This window comes from Pipistrellus hanaki (genome assembly GCF_964339955.1).
Source record: "Pipistrellus hanaki genome assembly, chromosome: 4".
NCBI lineage: Eukaryota > Metazoa > Chordata > Mammalia > Chiroptera > Vespertilionidae > Pipistrellus > Pipistrellus hanaki.
Genome location: NC_140506.1, coordinates 60,643,395 through 60,659,218, shown reverse-complemented (window position 1 = coordinate 60,659,218; position 15,824 = coordinate 60,643,395). Strand labels below are relative to the sequence as shown.

Below are 15,824 nucleotides of genomic sequence, written 5' to 3'. Positions count from 1 at the left end.
GGGCTGGGAGTCAGGGAGGTGGGGCTGCAGACCAGCCAGCTCCGCGGGCGTCCTCGGAGGCTCGCCCCGGGCACGGGTGTCAGGAGGGCAGGGGCGCAGGTGGGCTGGCGGGCGCAGGTGGGCTGCAGCCCGGACCCGCGGGGGGCCGCACCCGCACCGGGAAGCCTCCCGGGGCCTCGCCCGCGCCGCCGGGAACCACTCCGGCGACAGACGGGCGGGAGGAGCCACCTAGGCAGAGCCACGTCGGAGGAAGGGCGCGCGCGGGAGGTGGGCGCCGGCTCACACCCACCAGCAGGCTGACAACCCGGGAGGTGGAGGTTGTGCCAGGGCGCGCGAGGGGCCGCGCGTGCCCGAGGGAGTCGCCCTGAGGGCGCTGCCTGCAGCCCACAACTCCCCCTAACCCGCATCGGCGGCGGCGGGAGACTCACGTAAGGCTGGTAGAACTTGGAGAGCCGCGGCTTCCCGTGGTTGTTGAAGATGAGGATCGCCTTGATCATGGCTGAGCCGGGCGGACCGGGTGGGCGCTGGGGGCCGGGGCGGGGGCGGGCGCGCGAGCCTCGCCTCGGGATCTCGCCGGCGATCCTTCCCAACCCGCCCCCTCCCGCGCACGCGCGCGCCCCACCCCCCCAGCCGCGGGGCGGGGCCTGGGTGGGGAGGGGCGGGGCCTGGGCGGGGCCCGCGCGGAAGGGAAGCGGAAACACTCCAGGCCACGCCCACTGGCCTGAGGGGCTCCTGCGCGCTCCGAGGTCTGGGGCGACGCTGACACCCCCCCCCCCCCCCCCCGTTCCCTGCCCCAGGCGCGTGGACTGTGGAAAAAGAGTAGCCGCCGCGGTGTGAATGGTCTGGGCTCTACGACGGCGGCTTCGACCATAGAAGGCAGCCGGCGACCCCAGCGCTCCCTGTAGAGTTGGGTCCCCTTTCGCCTGTCGCTGGCCTAGCGACTTCCTGGCGCAAAGCCCGCCCCCCGCACGCGGAGCCCCCCACTTTCTCCCTCGCCTCCCGGGGAGCAAGATGGCAGAGGAGCCGGAGGCCGCGCTCCCGCTGCCCGCGTCCGGTGCGGCGGACGGCGAAGGGCCTGCGGACGTCTCCCCGGGAACAGCCACGCCGGAGCCCCCTTCTTCCGCCGCGGTCTCCCCGGGAACAGAGGAGCCTGCCGGCGACACCAAGAAAAAAAGTAATTTTTTGAGAGTGGTTTCTGGGCAGAGGCGGGGGGAGGTTTGTTTAGATCGCTTCCCACGAAGGTTAGCAAAATGGAGAGGAAGGAAGGGCCCGTGCCAGGCGTGGTTTTTGACCAGTTAGGAAGGTCAGCTTTGAAGACGGTACTGTTGAGGGCCTTTCCAGAAAGCTGGACGCACCTTGGCGATGGGGTGCGGTCCTCGGCTGCCCCTGTGCTTAAGGCACCGGCGGCACCTGCCGGGCCGCTGGCCTGACCTCAGACTTTTTGAAGGCGGGAGCGAGAGTGGGCTCTCATTGAATTTTTCCAGGTACTTAACCCAGTAGCTAATTATTGGAATAATGATTGAAGATGATAGGGATAGTAGATGGCAAGTCTGAATTAGAATTCATGCCTTCCAGCTAGTTAGTTCGCAGGGGTGGTTTTTTTGTTTGTTTGTTTTTTAATTCACTTCTTGAACCAAAAAAACCCTGAAATTTTACCCAAAATGAAGAATGGTAAAGGAAAAAACTAAAAGCACAGGCATCGTCTTTCTAAAAACAAACAAAACACACAAACCCTTTTGGAACCTTTGTGAATCACGCCATTGTTTGAACTAACTGTCATCTACCCTGTCATTGCTTGAGAACTCGTTTGCCATTGTAAAAATACAGAAATTCCTAAATTTACTTGTCCTGGAGCATTCTCTGTAGCCGTTGCTTATGACAAAAGCAGCAAATCAGCACCTTATAATTCAAAAAGGTTGACCCTGGGCCTCAGACACGTTTTGCCAGCAGTGTCTTAGTCCTAAGTATTGGCACGTTTTCTGCTCCGTGAATCTCACAGCCTCCCATTGAACTTCATTTTCCTCTGCCTTTGGGAGATAATTGTTCCTTCCAGCACTGTTCCCCTTTAAAGACAGACTGCTTCTTCCTTTGGGTGAAATCTATTGTTGTTCCCACATGATGCACTACTAGAGAAACACACCTTTCATTATTTCTATAGGTAACCACTGGAATCTTTCTTGAGAAGAATTCCATGAGTTTTACAGATTTTCGTTTCTTTTTTCTTCCATTTTATTTTAAGCAGGAATAGATTTTCAAAGGGCTTGTTTTAAGCTCAGACAGTTTTAGTCAAAAGTGTACTACTCCCTTCCGTGAAGATCGCTTTTTAGAATAGTGGCTAAAGATTAATGACCTGCAACAGGGAGAGAGCCTGGGGTTGTCTTTCATTATTTCTTTGTTTCTGGCTGCTGTGAGCGTTTGAGTTTGCCTCTCTGGTGATATAAAACTTAGTTTCTAGCTATTGAATTTCTACCCTGAAATTGTCATCCTTTTTTGAAGACCTCTTCTGATGAAAGAAGCTTAGCTATTACATGTGCTTCACGTCTGGTTTAATCCACAGAGGAAGAAAGATTGTTAAAGCAAACCGAGGTTGTTGGTCCTGGCCTCACATTAGGACCACCTCAGGGAGCTTTAGAACATACCTGTGCCAAGACCCTACTTCCAAAAATTCTGATTTAATTGATGCAGAATCATGTGTATTCTTGTAAATTAAATCTGTTCCCCCAGTTGCTCCTAATGCATAGCTGTAAAGCAAATCACCTTTAGAAATTAAAAGAAAAAGTAGTTATAATTTAAATAAATGTGTCCTCTAGCTCCTAGCCCTTCCAATTTTTTTTTTCCTGCAGTAGCACAGCTCACAATATTTTCCCCTTCACTTTTTTGAAATGCTCAGTTGCAACTGAGTTATTGATAGTCTCAGGAGATTGGAGGGAGCATAGAAGGTGAGTTACTCAAAATCCCCTCATTTATCTTTCAGTTCATCTCTGTTTCCTGGATAACAAGCAAGAGTATTAAGTGGAGGAAGGAAGGCAAACTTTTTCAGGAAGAATACTGTGTGCATTGTTTTCCAGGTGCCTTCATTCCAAGGGTAAACTTGAATAAATTGATCTCTGACTCCATTGGATCCCAATTTTTAACACCAAAGACTAGGACAAGAGAGATGTAATATATTAGAATTAACTTTAGGGGGCAGCAGTACACTAGTTTGCTTTTCCGGGGCTTAATCACAAGGAACAACAACAGCCTGTAATTATTAAAATCGAGAGTCTAGGTCAGTGGTCAGCAAAGTCATTAGCCGCAGTTTGCCGACCACGAACTAGTAGGTAGACATCTATTTTCCCCCTTTTTATTGAATATATTGGGGTGACATTGGTTAATAAAATAATACAGGTTTCATGTGTACAGTTCTATACTACCTCATCTGTATATTGTATTGTGTGTTCACACTCATCCTTTTTTTTTAAGTATAGTAACTTCAGAAGGCAGATTCATAGTTTGTGTTTGTATTTTGGATTATTGAAACCTTTAATTTCTCTAACTGAAACTTTTTGGCCCCTAGTTGCTGTTTATTCCCTAATAATTATGTTCCTTTATCAGAAATGTTATTGTAGAAAACTTGGTGGTTACAAAAAGTACCAGTAAAAAACAAATAATAATCACCTATAATGTCACTACTGAGAAATAGCATTTTGGGGCACATTTCACATTTACATGAATATATGCTTGTGATGGTTTTAATGAAATTGAGGTCTTATTATACATGCTGTTTTATATTAGTACATTTTGATAACTTTTTCACGTTGCTAAATATGCTTTATATATATATATATATATATATATATATATATATATATATCCTTTTTTATTGATTTTTTTTACAGAGAGGAAGGGAGAGAGATAGTAGAAACATCGATGAGAGTCATCGATCAGCTGCCTCCTACTCCCTACTGGGGATGTGCTTGCAACCAAGGTACATGCCCTTGACCAGAATCGAACCTGGGACCCTTGTTCGCAGGCTGAGCCAAACCGGTTTCGGCTAAATATGCTTTTATAGAATGTTTTCTTTAATGGCAATTTATAATCTTAAGGTTCAATAAATATGAGTTATGAGCTAATACTGTTCTAAAGTGCTTTACATGTATTAACCTATTTAATCCTCAAAACAACCTTATGAGGTAGGTGATATTGTCTTCATTTTACAAAAGGAAAAACTGTGACACAAAGAGATTAAAGAGTTTATCCTGGTATATATATATACTTAGCAAGTAGCAGAGCCAGGATTTGGAACCCACGGAACTTCAGAGTGTATTCTAAACGGAATTATATAAATTCAATCATAGACTATAATATCATTTATTCAACCAATCCCCTCTAAATACTGTTGTTGGATATTTAGATTTGCCAGTTTCTTTTTTTTTCTATAAAAATAAATGTTTCAACAAAGGTGAAATCCTTCTAAGTGAGTTTTTTTACATCTCATATTTTATGAGACTAGATTCCTAGTGCCATTATTATTAGTACTAGTAACCCTGTGCACAAATCCATGCGTCACTCTCTGCTGCCCTCCTATAGCTCCCCTACCCCCTCCACCCCTTTCTCTGCTGCCTTCTTGTTGTGCAGTACCCCACCCTCCTGCAAATCTGTGATCTGATCGTTATACAGTTGGTCATTATGCATCAGGGCGTAATGGATAATTAGCATATTCCTCTCATTATATGGGATTATTGGACCAAAGCATATCTTAAGTATTAGGTAATCTATTACCATATTGTTCTCCAGAAAGGGTGTGCCATTTTTTAATTCCCAACAGTAGTGTCATCTACAGTATTATAATTCTAGTCTTTGCTAATTTGGTTGGTTGTAAAAAGCCATGACATTGTGTGTGTGTGTGTGTGTGTGTACATTTTTATTGATTTTAGAGAGAACAGGGGAGAGGGAGTGAGAGATAGAAACATCAATGAAAGAGAAATATCAGACATCCATTGACTGCTTCCTACAGGCCCCCCACTGGGGGATGAGCCCACAACCCCAGCATGTGCCCTCACCAGGAATTGAACCAGTGATCTTTTGGTGCATGGGTTGACGCTCAATCACTGAGCTACACCGGCCCAGCGACATCTTATATATTTTTACATATTTATTGACTTTCTATTTTTTTTTAATTATTAAAATGAAATTTAAAGATATATTTCATGGAGAGTCCTTTCTGAGACTGTAGAATCAGGGGGTGGGGGGGGAATGATGAAAAAGAATCTTACAACTTAACATTTGTATATCTTAGACATACCTCCAATATTTTCAGTATATATACTATGTGCAGATTAAAGGTTTAACTTTTCGTTTATATGTTGTGTAATTGTTCGTTTTGTTTTTTGGTTTTTTTTCCTTTTACAGTTGATATCCTGCTAAAGGCTGTGGGAGACACCCCTATAATGAAAACAAAGAAGTGGGCTGTAGAGCGAACCCGAACCATCCAAGGACTCATTGACTTCATCAAAAAGTTCCTTAAACTTGTGGCTTCAGAACAGTTGGTATGAAACCAGTGCTGACTATTTCCCTACAATTATCTATAATGGTTACTAGGCAATAATGAATAACTTGTGTATAGAAATACATATGGAGCCATATATTTTTACTTCAGTAATGTTCTTTTATTGGTGGGATTTCTGTACTTTATTGAAAGATTCTCTGGGGAACTTGAGTGAAATGAATTTTAGAGTTATGTTTACAATATGAACTGATTTATTTATTTATTTATTTATTTATTTATTTTTTAACCACTGAGGTGATTTACTCAAAAAGCCACTGAATGTCCACGCAGAAAGATCTGTCAGAGAACATAGAGATGTTTAGGTTTTATAATTTGTTTTGATATTAATGTTGTTTCCTTTGCGTTCCTCTTCAGGTAAGCAATATGTCCTTAACATATGTTATGGAGGAACTAAGAGATATTCTTATTTCATATTAGTACATGTTAAACACTTTAAAGCAGTTTGAAAGATAAATATTTTAAATGCCACTGGATTTTAACATGGTATTCGGCTATAGAAATTTAAATGTCTACTTGTATTTGGAATATTATTGCCTGTTAATTAATATAGTAGACACCTTTATTGGCAAATCACATCTTGGCCAGTATTTATACTAATCTAGCTGTTTGGCTTTACCTCTCACAAAGTGAACATAGTTGCAAGAGTAAGTAAGTATAAGATAGATGAATCACTAGAAGTAATTTGAGGAAGAATAGCATAGAGCCTGGGAATCCTCCAAAGGAAGGTGTTTAGAAAAGTATGGGAATATTTGAGTTTTGCAGCTGAACATCTCCCTTTGTGATCAGAGTGAGAAAAGCATCTATGTTATTACAATGCCATATAGAATTTAATTAAATGTCAGAGGTGGGTAAGAAGACTGTAGTGTCATCATTCACATGCATATGGAAGCTAAAACCTCAGGAGCAGAAGACCTTGCCTAGATAGAGTAGCTCACTGGTTAGAGCATCCACCCATGGACCGAAGGATGTTGGGTTTGATTTCCAGTCAGGAGCATGTATCTAGGCTGTGGGTTTCTATCCCTGGGACAGTGCAGGAGGCAACCAATCAATGTCTCTCTCACATCGATGTTTCTCCCCTACCCCCCTTCCACTCTCTAAAAACCAATGGTAAAAGTAACCTTGGTGAGGATTAAAAACAAAATCATTTTTCTTTAAAACTAAAATAACTTTATCTTCCTAAGTTCTAGCATTTAGCAAGATTACATTTTGAAATTGTTACTTCCATGGAATTTTAAGCTAACTGAATTGCTTTTTTTTTTTAATTTCAGTTCCTGACTCCTGTTATAAATTGCAATGAGTTATTATAGTTCTGGTACATTTACTCTATTGTCCCCTTAACATTAAAACAATCTTACTTTTGCTTACAAAGTCCTAACTATTCTTTCATCTAGTTAAATCCCATTTATCTCTTAGAGAGGTCTTTCCCTGATATTTTTGCTATATTAAACTAATGCGACATCTTTTGTGTACTACACACCTTGTCAGATGCACTTTTCTCATCTATAGTCTTATCTGCATGTGTCTGCCTCTCCAGTAGATTGAAAACTCATTAATGGGAGACATATTAATCTTCACAGTTCCACACCTTAGAAAATTCCTACCACATAATAAATAGTGAATGTTTGCTGAACTAAAAACTGTCATCAGGGGCCTTCTCATTTAAAATGTACCAGAAGAATAAAATATCTATGTTAACTCACAGTTAAATTGTCAGGACCTAAAGACAGATTCTTGTATCTGTACTATTGATAGAAGCCCAGTGCACGAATTTGTGAATGGATGGGATCCCTCAGCCTGGCCTGCAATCGGAATCCATCGGGGCCAGGAGGCTGCGGGAGGGAAGGGGCTTCAGAAGCTCCTGCATTGAGCGTCTGCCCCTGGTCAGTGCATGTCATAGCACTAGTTGTTCGGTCGTTCAGTCGCTTTGGCTTTTTAAAGTATTTGTTTTTTGAGCCAGAATTCAAACTTGGATCTGTTTCAGTAGAGACTCTGTTTTTAATTCCCACATGAATCACTTAAGAGAGAAATGTAGGCATTATTTATTTTTATTACAGTTGGTGACCCAAATAGTGTCCATCAACCAACTATTTATTCTGATATTATTGGGTTTTAAAGGCTATATTAAGTCCAGGAAATTTTAGTCTTAGAATTAGACTATAGACAAAGGCAAATTGATAGTTACCTGCAAATGTTTTATTTTCTAAAAGGAAAATTATCAAAAGCTACAAAGACAACTTTTTGTATCTGCAGGAAATTTTTTAAGTACAGCTTTCCCGCACTACATTCCTATGAAACCTTTCCTAAGTCAAAATGACATAAAACAAAGAAGCAGTTACCATTAATTTATGTGAAAAAAACTTTGTGCATATCAAGATCCCCTCAACCTACCAAACCATAATACACTTAATTATATCCAGTTTTATCCTAAGCATAACACCCTTATGAGCTCTCGTAGGCATTCTGATATTTTAAGTCACATCTTGCTAACAGATGTATAAAATTGAGATAAAACACAGATGCTTACAGACACAATCCAAAGCTGTGGTGGCTTAATGCCAAGTTGCAGAGTGTAGTTTCTAGTGCTCATCTCACCGTTTCTATAATGGCTCACTGCAAAACATGATGAACGTTATTTTTGCTTTCTTTTTTTTTTTTTTTTTTTAAATATATTTTATTGATATTTCACAGAGAAGAGGAAGGGAGAGAGATAGCTAGAAATGTCGATGAGAGAGAAACATCGACCAGCTAGCTGCCTCCTGCACACCCCCTACTGGGGATGTGCCCGCAACCAATGTACATGCCCTTGGCTGGAATCGAACCCGGGACCCCTCAGTCCACAGACCGACGCTCTACCACTGAGCCAAACCGGCTTCGGCATATTTTTGCTTTCTTAATAAAAGTGAAAATCCTCTTAGGATTTCTCAGTTAAAATAGGTACTAATGTAGGTCATTCATAACATGAACTTTCAAAAAGCAGAGGATACATGTATTAGAGTGTTTTAATGAAAACAGACTAAACTGAAACATTGAACAATAAATCCTTTAAAGAACAAGGTTATAAAGGCATTAGATTTCATTATGTTACCATCTTAGTTAGCTATAAATGACTTTACAGTAGTGGCACCCAGCCTGGATTTCAGCACTTTTACAACTTTCAGTGGTGGTAAAGGTAAAAAAAAAAAAAAAAAAAATTCAACTGTGTTATTACCCAAGAAAAATGTTCACACTATCTCAAATATTAGATTTCCTGATTTTATACTGTGTATGAAGTTTTGTTAGGAAAAATTCTGTCGTTAAAATGAGTACTAGTTGGAAAAAGTAATACTTTTAGTAATTGCTTAAGTAAACCTTCAAAAGCTATTTGTAAACTTTATTTAAAAGTTTTCAGTTTTAATAAGTAGGAACCACTGCTCTAGGAGCAAAAAATGTGGTTTTATTCCTTCAGGGAGGATGTGATCTTCATAAAGATCGCATTAGTTGACTAATTTTATGAGAAGTTGGAAAAGGAGTTTAAGGAAACTTCCTTCAATTTTGAAGACAAAGAATATGAAAGAGCTGGCTGATTGAACCGCAAAATAATCAGGATACCATTAAAAATGAATCACCCTTTTTTTTTTTTTTTTGCAGTTTATTTATGTGAATCAGTCATTTGCCCCTTCCCCTGACCAGGAAGTTGGAACCCTCTATGAGGTAAAATATAACTTTATTTTTTATGCTTTATTTTTTTTAATGAAAGATGCACATCTGTGAATAGTATGATTATTAATTCACATAATTATTTTAAGAGATGCTATTCTTAATTGCCTCTCAGGAAAAAAGATTACTTTCTTGTTTTCTGTTATATCTCTAACACCTTGAACATTTACTACCTCAATAAATTACTCAGTGATTAAAGAATTAAGGAATGAATAATACACACAGAAGATGAATTTGAATGAATAATACAAACAGAAGATGTTCAGAAATAAAGCCTTTTTTTTTGCCTAATGTGTTTCTTTTACATTTTTTATATAATTACTAATCCAGATTTGCTTCCAAGAAATTTAAAAGAAGACTACATAAGAATGACTTCATTCAACATCCTAACAGTTTGATGACAAAAATTATCGCTAATGTGTATACTATAAGTAGAAAACAGTATATACCATTACAGTTAAGAGATACAGAGAAAGGGCAAGATAAAAATATGTAAGCCCATCCAGGCCTATGATGTTTAAAGGACAGGTTTTACTAAACAGGAGAGGCCTGGTTCATGGAATCTGCACCAGTGGGTTCCCTTGGGCTGGCCTGCAGGGATTGAGCTGAAACCAGCTCTCCAACATCCCCGCAGTGGTCCAGGATTCCGAGAGGGCAGTTCTCGGGTGACACACCCCGGAATCAGACTCCCTCCTCTCTGGGTCCAGGGTGTGGGTGAAGCAGATTCCGGGCCCACAGTGCCCAGCAGCAACTAACCCGCAGCTGATACCTCCAGGAATCGGGCTCCCTCCTCCCTTCTCTCTGGGTCCGAGATACAGGTGAAGCAGAATCAGGGCTGACAGTGTCCCAGCAGCAACCTCTACCATTGGTCTTCAAACTATGGCCCCCGGGCCACATGCGGCCCACAGAGGAGTCTGATCCGGCCCGCCAGGTTTTTTGGGCAGTGAGCGCAGCCAAGGTGTTACAGTAGGAATTAGTAGTTCATATAGTCCGGCCCTCCAGCTCTCTGAGGGACCGTGATCTGGCCCCCACTTTAAAAAGTTTGAGGACCCCTGCTAACCCATGGTCTATTCTGCGAGGAATTGGGCTCCCTCCTCTGCTGGTTGGAGCATCTGCCCCCCAGTGGTCATTGAAAATCATAGCTACCAGGTGAACAGTTGGAAGGTCACTTAGGCTCACATATATAGATTATGATTACCGATGTGTTACAATAGCAACTTGCATCTTTTGAAAGAAATAGCTTTGTAAATAATTTATACCTACATGTATAAGGATATTTATGATACATATAACATTTTTTCTTAGTTTCATCAAAGAATAGCAAAAATTAAGTTTATTGTTTGTTTGTTTTTTCTTTTTTGTAGTGTTTTGGCAGTGATGGTAAACTGGTCCTGCATTATTGCAAATCTCAGGCATGGGGATGAATGACAGAGAAAAAGATCTTGGTAACTAAAAATGAATCTTCACAAAGGACACAGCTCTTGATACTTATGGCAAGAAACTTGTGGATATGATCTTAGCATGTTATCTGCTAAGACCCATGTTTATGCATTTAAAAAATCCATAGAGTTGACTCACAAAAATGTGATTTGCATCAATACAGAAATCATCGTAAAATATTGACATTAGAGTATATTTAGTACTACAACTATTGTTCTAGATACGCCTCCAGGATATTGAAAAGGAGACTAAGATTGTATATAAAACCTCTTTGTTGTGTGTTTGTTTAACTTATCTTTATTAAAAATATTACAGATGTCCCCTCTTTTTTCCCATTGACCCCTTTTTGGCTGCACAGGCCTTCACCACACTATTGTCTAAGTCCATATAAGTTCTTGGATAATCTCTTCCTACCCACCCCACCTTCCCTCTGAGATTTGACTGTTTGTTCCATGCTTCTATTTTGTTCACTAGTATTTTGTTCTCTAGAATCTACATATGAATGAGATCATGTGATGCTTGTCTTTCTCTGATTTATTTTGCTTAGCATAATACTCTCCAGGTCCCTCTGTGGTGTGTCAAAGGGTAAGAGATCCTTCTTTTTTTACTGCTATGTAGTATGCCATGGTATAAATGTACCACATCTTTTTTTATCCACTCATCTAATGATGGGCACTTGGGCTGTTTCCAGATCTTAGCTATTGTAAATTGTGCTGCTATGAACATAGGGGTGCATATATTCGATCTGATTGGGTTTTTAGGTTTCTTAGAGTATATTCCAAAAGTGGGATCACTGGGTCAAATGGCAGTTCCATATTTTATTTTTGAGGAAACTCCATACTGTTTTCCATAATGACTGCACCATCTTCATTCCCACCAGCATGTACAAGTGTTCCCTTTTCTCTACATCCTCACCAGCACTTGTCATTTGTTGACAAAGGAGGCAAGAGCATATAGTGGAGTCAAGACAGTCTATTCAGTAAGTGGTGTTCGGAAAATTAGACAGGTACTTGCGAAAGCATGAACTCAGATCACCAACTTACACCATACACAAGAACAAATTCACAATGGTTAAAAAACTTAAATGTAAGTCTTGAAACCATAAAAATTCTAGAAGAAACCATAGCAAAATCTCAGACATCTCTTGTAGCAATATGTTTGCTGCTACATCTCCTAGGACAGGGGAAACAAAGGAGAAAATAAGCAAATGGGACTACATCAAAATAAAAAACTGCACAGAAAAAGGGACCATCAACAAATGAAAATGGAGCCCACTATAGGAAAATAAATGTGGCAATGATACATCTGATGGGTTAATGTGTAACGAACTCATAGGACTTAACAAGGAAGACAGACCAATTCAAAATATGGGTAAAGCACCTAAACAGACACTTTTCCTGAGTGGACATACAGATGGCCAAGAAACATGTGAAAAAATGCCATTAATCATCAGAGAGATGCAAATTAAAACAACAGATCACCTCACACCTGTCAGAATCAACAAAACCCCTTTTTATCAGTTCTCAAAATGACTGAAATTGTTTACTTGTAGAATTAGCACTGTAAAAGTCAGTTTAGTTTACTAAAAGATTATTTTTGTGCTGCTTCTGGGAAGTTCAGTTTGAGGTATGGGATATACTTTTTCTCGTTTACACTTGTTTCTCCAGTATTATGAAAGAAAATCTCATTGACCTGCTGGCTTTATACCTTACATAGTCCAGTAGAGGGCAGCCCAGATGGCAAAAATAGGCAGTTTGGTTTCACATTTGCCAGATAATAATGGAGAACTGTTTGTAGCAAACATTAGCCAAGAGAGCATGTATGTTAACCCACTGGAAGATTGCTTTAGAGAATATGCAAGGTTTAGATTTAATTGTTTTATTGTGAAAAAAGATTTTTTGATAAATGAATCATGCACCTCTTTCAGTCCTTACATTTGATGATTCTGGAGACCCACTGCTTATGGCTATGGTGGTCTTCTGTCTCTTTTACAGTGTCAAAAGCACTCAAGTGAACGTGGCAACATCTTTGAGTTTTTATAATATATTTTTCAACTTGAAAATGCTCAAGGAAAAACTGAACAAAAGCCTTAGTTTTACATGTATTTCATGCCATAACTTCAAGTACCTTTTTTTCTAATGCCATTAGAGATGAGATTTAACTTTTTAAAAATTCTGTTAAATTTGTAGTACAACATTAAAAAAGCACTCCAATAAATTGAATGGAATGTCCAAACAGGATCTAAAGTATGTACAAGAATTCTCTTAAGTGTTTGTTTTCAAAAGTAATGTACTTTATGATTAATGATCTGCCATACATTAGCATTAGGAGTGCTAAGGAAGAATTCCATTTATAGTGATGAAATTGCTGTTCAGTTCTCATTTTCTGCCCAAGAATAAATTCTTAAGTCCCCTTATACCAGTGTTCTGGTGTGATAAATTAATACAGTTAGTAGTTAGCACTGGAATAGTACTGGCTGAATTGTACAAATTTATTTTGTAAGATTAGGTAAGAAATTTATATATATGTTGCAAGCTGGAAAGTGTATTTTTAAGTCAAATAGGTTGGATGTGGGAAAGATCTGTTCTCTAGCTTCATCAATTTATAGTTACTGAAGGATGTGAATGTATATCTATCTATATCTATATCCATCTATCTATCTATAGATAGATAGATAGATAGATAGTGGATAGATAAATATTTAACAAATAGGAAAAATGTGTTTAACTTAATATTTACCACTAAGGTTTTAAGTGATGGGATAGCTACTACAATAATCAAAGCTATTTGAGTTTGAATTTGTGACATCAATTTAATTGTTCCTTTTTGATCTAAAGAACTTATTAATTAAATCTAAGGTTAGCTAAATATGTATACACATTGGTTTTTCCCCCCTAATAACCTTAAAGAATATAGTACAGGGCTTTACACTATTACAAACCATATTTACACTATAATCTCTTTTTTTTAATATATTTTATTAATTTTTTACAGAGAGGAAGAGAGAGGGATAAAGAGTTAGAAACATCGATGAGAGAGAATTATCGATCAGCTGCCTCCTGCACACCCCCTACCGGGGATGTGCCCGCAACCAAGGTACATGCCCTTGACAGGAATCGAACCCAGAACTCTTCAGTCCGCAGGCCGACGCTCTATCCACTGAGCCAAACCGGTCTCGGCTACACTATAATCTCTTAATTCTTAGCCAAAGAATTAATTATTCTGTGCTAACTTTTCAATACTTACTTGAAAGCCTGGATCCCCTAAGTTACTGGGTGATGGAATTCACAAATCCTTTTGCAGATGTCTGGTTTAAACTGTTAACTGTAATTGAACTTGGGGTGGAGGGAGGAGAGACTGAATCATCAGGTTATATTTTGTTTTTGATGTTCATGAGAAAATCATTGTCAGTAATGTCATGCTTTATCTTACTGTGCAAAGATGGTCCACAACATACAGAGGGCATGTAATTATTAGGATATTGTGCTTCTGTCTTTGAAGGTATCTACACCAAGAACTTCATGAGTTCCTCATATTTAGGGTATAAGGTAAGCTAAGAATATCGGTAATCAAAATAAGATTGGATACCTGACCAACTGGTGTAGCTTAGTGGTTGAACCAGGAGGTCTCAGTTCGATTCCTGCTCAGGGCACCCACATGGGTTGCAGGCTCCTTCCCCAGCGTGGTATGTACAGGGAGTAGCCGATCAATAATTCTATCTCATCAGTGTTTCGCTCCCTCTCCCTCTCTGAAATCACTAAAAATATTTTTTTAAAAAAAGAGTAATATTTCCCTGAATCAATTTCTAGAAGGAACCTTAAATATTATCTGCTCTAAGCAGATTTAAAAAAAAAAAAAAAGGAAAAGAGCAGACTATGCCTTCGATTGTATGGCAGTTTAGTTGAATTAGTTTTTGTTTTTTTTTCGAAAGTGGAAAAGTGCATTGTTCAAGGGAAGGGGTGTGACAATCACCTTTCAGACAGCTTCATTTTTCAAGAATTTTACTGGGAAAGCTTCTGGCACCAAGTAAGTCAGCTACAGACCACATAATGGGAGGAAAAGTCTTCAGAAAGCAGTACAGCACGTTTAGTCTTACAAGTACTATTTCCCTAATCATTATTCAACCCACACTCAGATTATTCACTATTCTCTGAATGTGCCTTGTCTTTTCTGTTTCTTAACCCATTGTATGCCATAAGCATCTGTAGACACAAATGTTGGACCTTCCCCACAAGTCACTTGCATGTATAAAAAAAAAAAAAATGTTTTTCCTAAGTGGCAGCCCTGCCCAACTTTAAAATCATTTTTAATGAGAATTTTCAGCGGAAAATATTAAATATTACGTGAATTGCAATTTATTTTTATAATATTCATTGCAAATTAATTTTTTTAATTAAAAATATTGTAGGGGGATGGTTTCCATTTTGATGCCGTAGCACTTAACTGGATTAATCTGCTCATATAATTCAGTTATGGAAGTGCACTGACTTTCCCTGTCATACCCTGCCTCTGCCTAATATTGTGATGCTTCCTTAAAGCTTGTCTGAATCAGTCAAGGGGAAGGTACTCTGGTCTACAACATACAGAGGGATGTTGTATTATTGTTAGAACAGTTACAGTGCACTACACACTATTGCAGCACTGCTGTATACTTCCTTATAAATATTGTGTCCCACACTCTTTCATGATTGTAATGTCCCTAAAATGGGATTTGGGGTTTTTTATTTGGTACCAACACACGTAATACTTTGTGATTTGCCTTATACATACCTAATTAGTAATTCATTATAAAGTGAATGAAATTAAGTGTGACTTTCAAAGTTTAATTTTGAAAAGCAATAATAAAGCTAATTTGTGTAGAATGGTCTCCACCTTACTCCTGACCTCCATGAGATTCCTAAAACCCTGGATAGAACTGAACCCTATGGATATTGTTTTTTCCTATACATACATACTTACGATAAAAGTTTCCCATACATAGGTACCTATGCATACATATAAATTAGATACAGTAAGATTTAATAATAATAGAACAATTATAACAATATGATGTAATAAAATATGTGAATGGTGTCTCAAAATACAGTTCTCACCCTTCTTGTGATGATGTGAAATGGTACAATGTCTGCATGTTGAGATG

The 15,824-nt window shown here is 39.4% G+C and overlaps 2 protein-coding genes across 3 annotated transcripts in view; one reads left to right on the top strand and one right to left on the bottom strand.

Moving 5' to 3' along the window:
• The window catches only part of AP3S1 (adaptor related protein complex 3 subunit sigma 1), a 53,510-nt gene extending 52,883 nt beyond the window's left edge, over window positions 1-627 (bottom strand). The window contains exon 1 of one of the 2 annotated variants that reach the window (XM_084882859.1): window positions 429-627. In XM_084882859.1, coding sequence (XP_084738985.1) covers window positions 429-497 — 69 coding nt within the window. In that variant the 5' untranslated portion in view covers window positions 498-627. The remainder of the gene's footprint in view (window positions 1-428) is intronic. The other variant, XM_084882858.1, reaches the window with a different exon arrangement.
• Window positions 628-676: 49 nt separating this feature from the next.
• On the top strand, window positions 677-13,100 carry ATG12 (autophagy related 12). The gene is made up of 4 exons (XM_084882863.1): window positions 677-1,174; window positions 5,392-5,528; window positions 9,176-9,238; window positions 10,609-13,100. The coding sequence occupies exons 1-4, from the start codon at window positions 1,012-1,014 to the stop codon at window positions 10,666-10,668; spliced, it is 423 nt and encodes a 140-aa protein (XP_084738989.1). The 5' UTR covers window positions 677-1,011; the 3' UTR covers window positions 10,669-13,100.
• The last annotated feature ends 2,724 nt before the right edge of the window (window positions 13,101-15,824 follow it).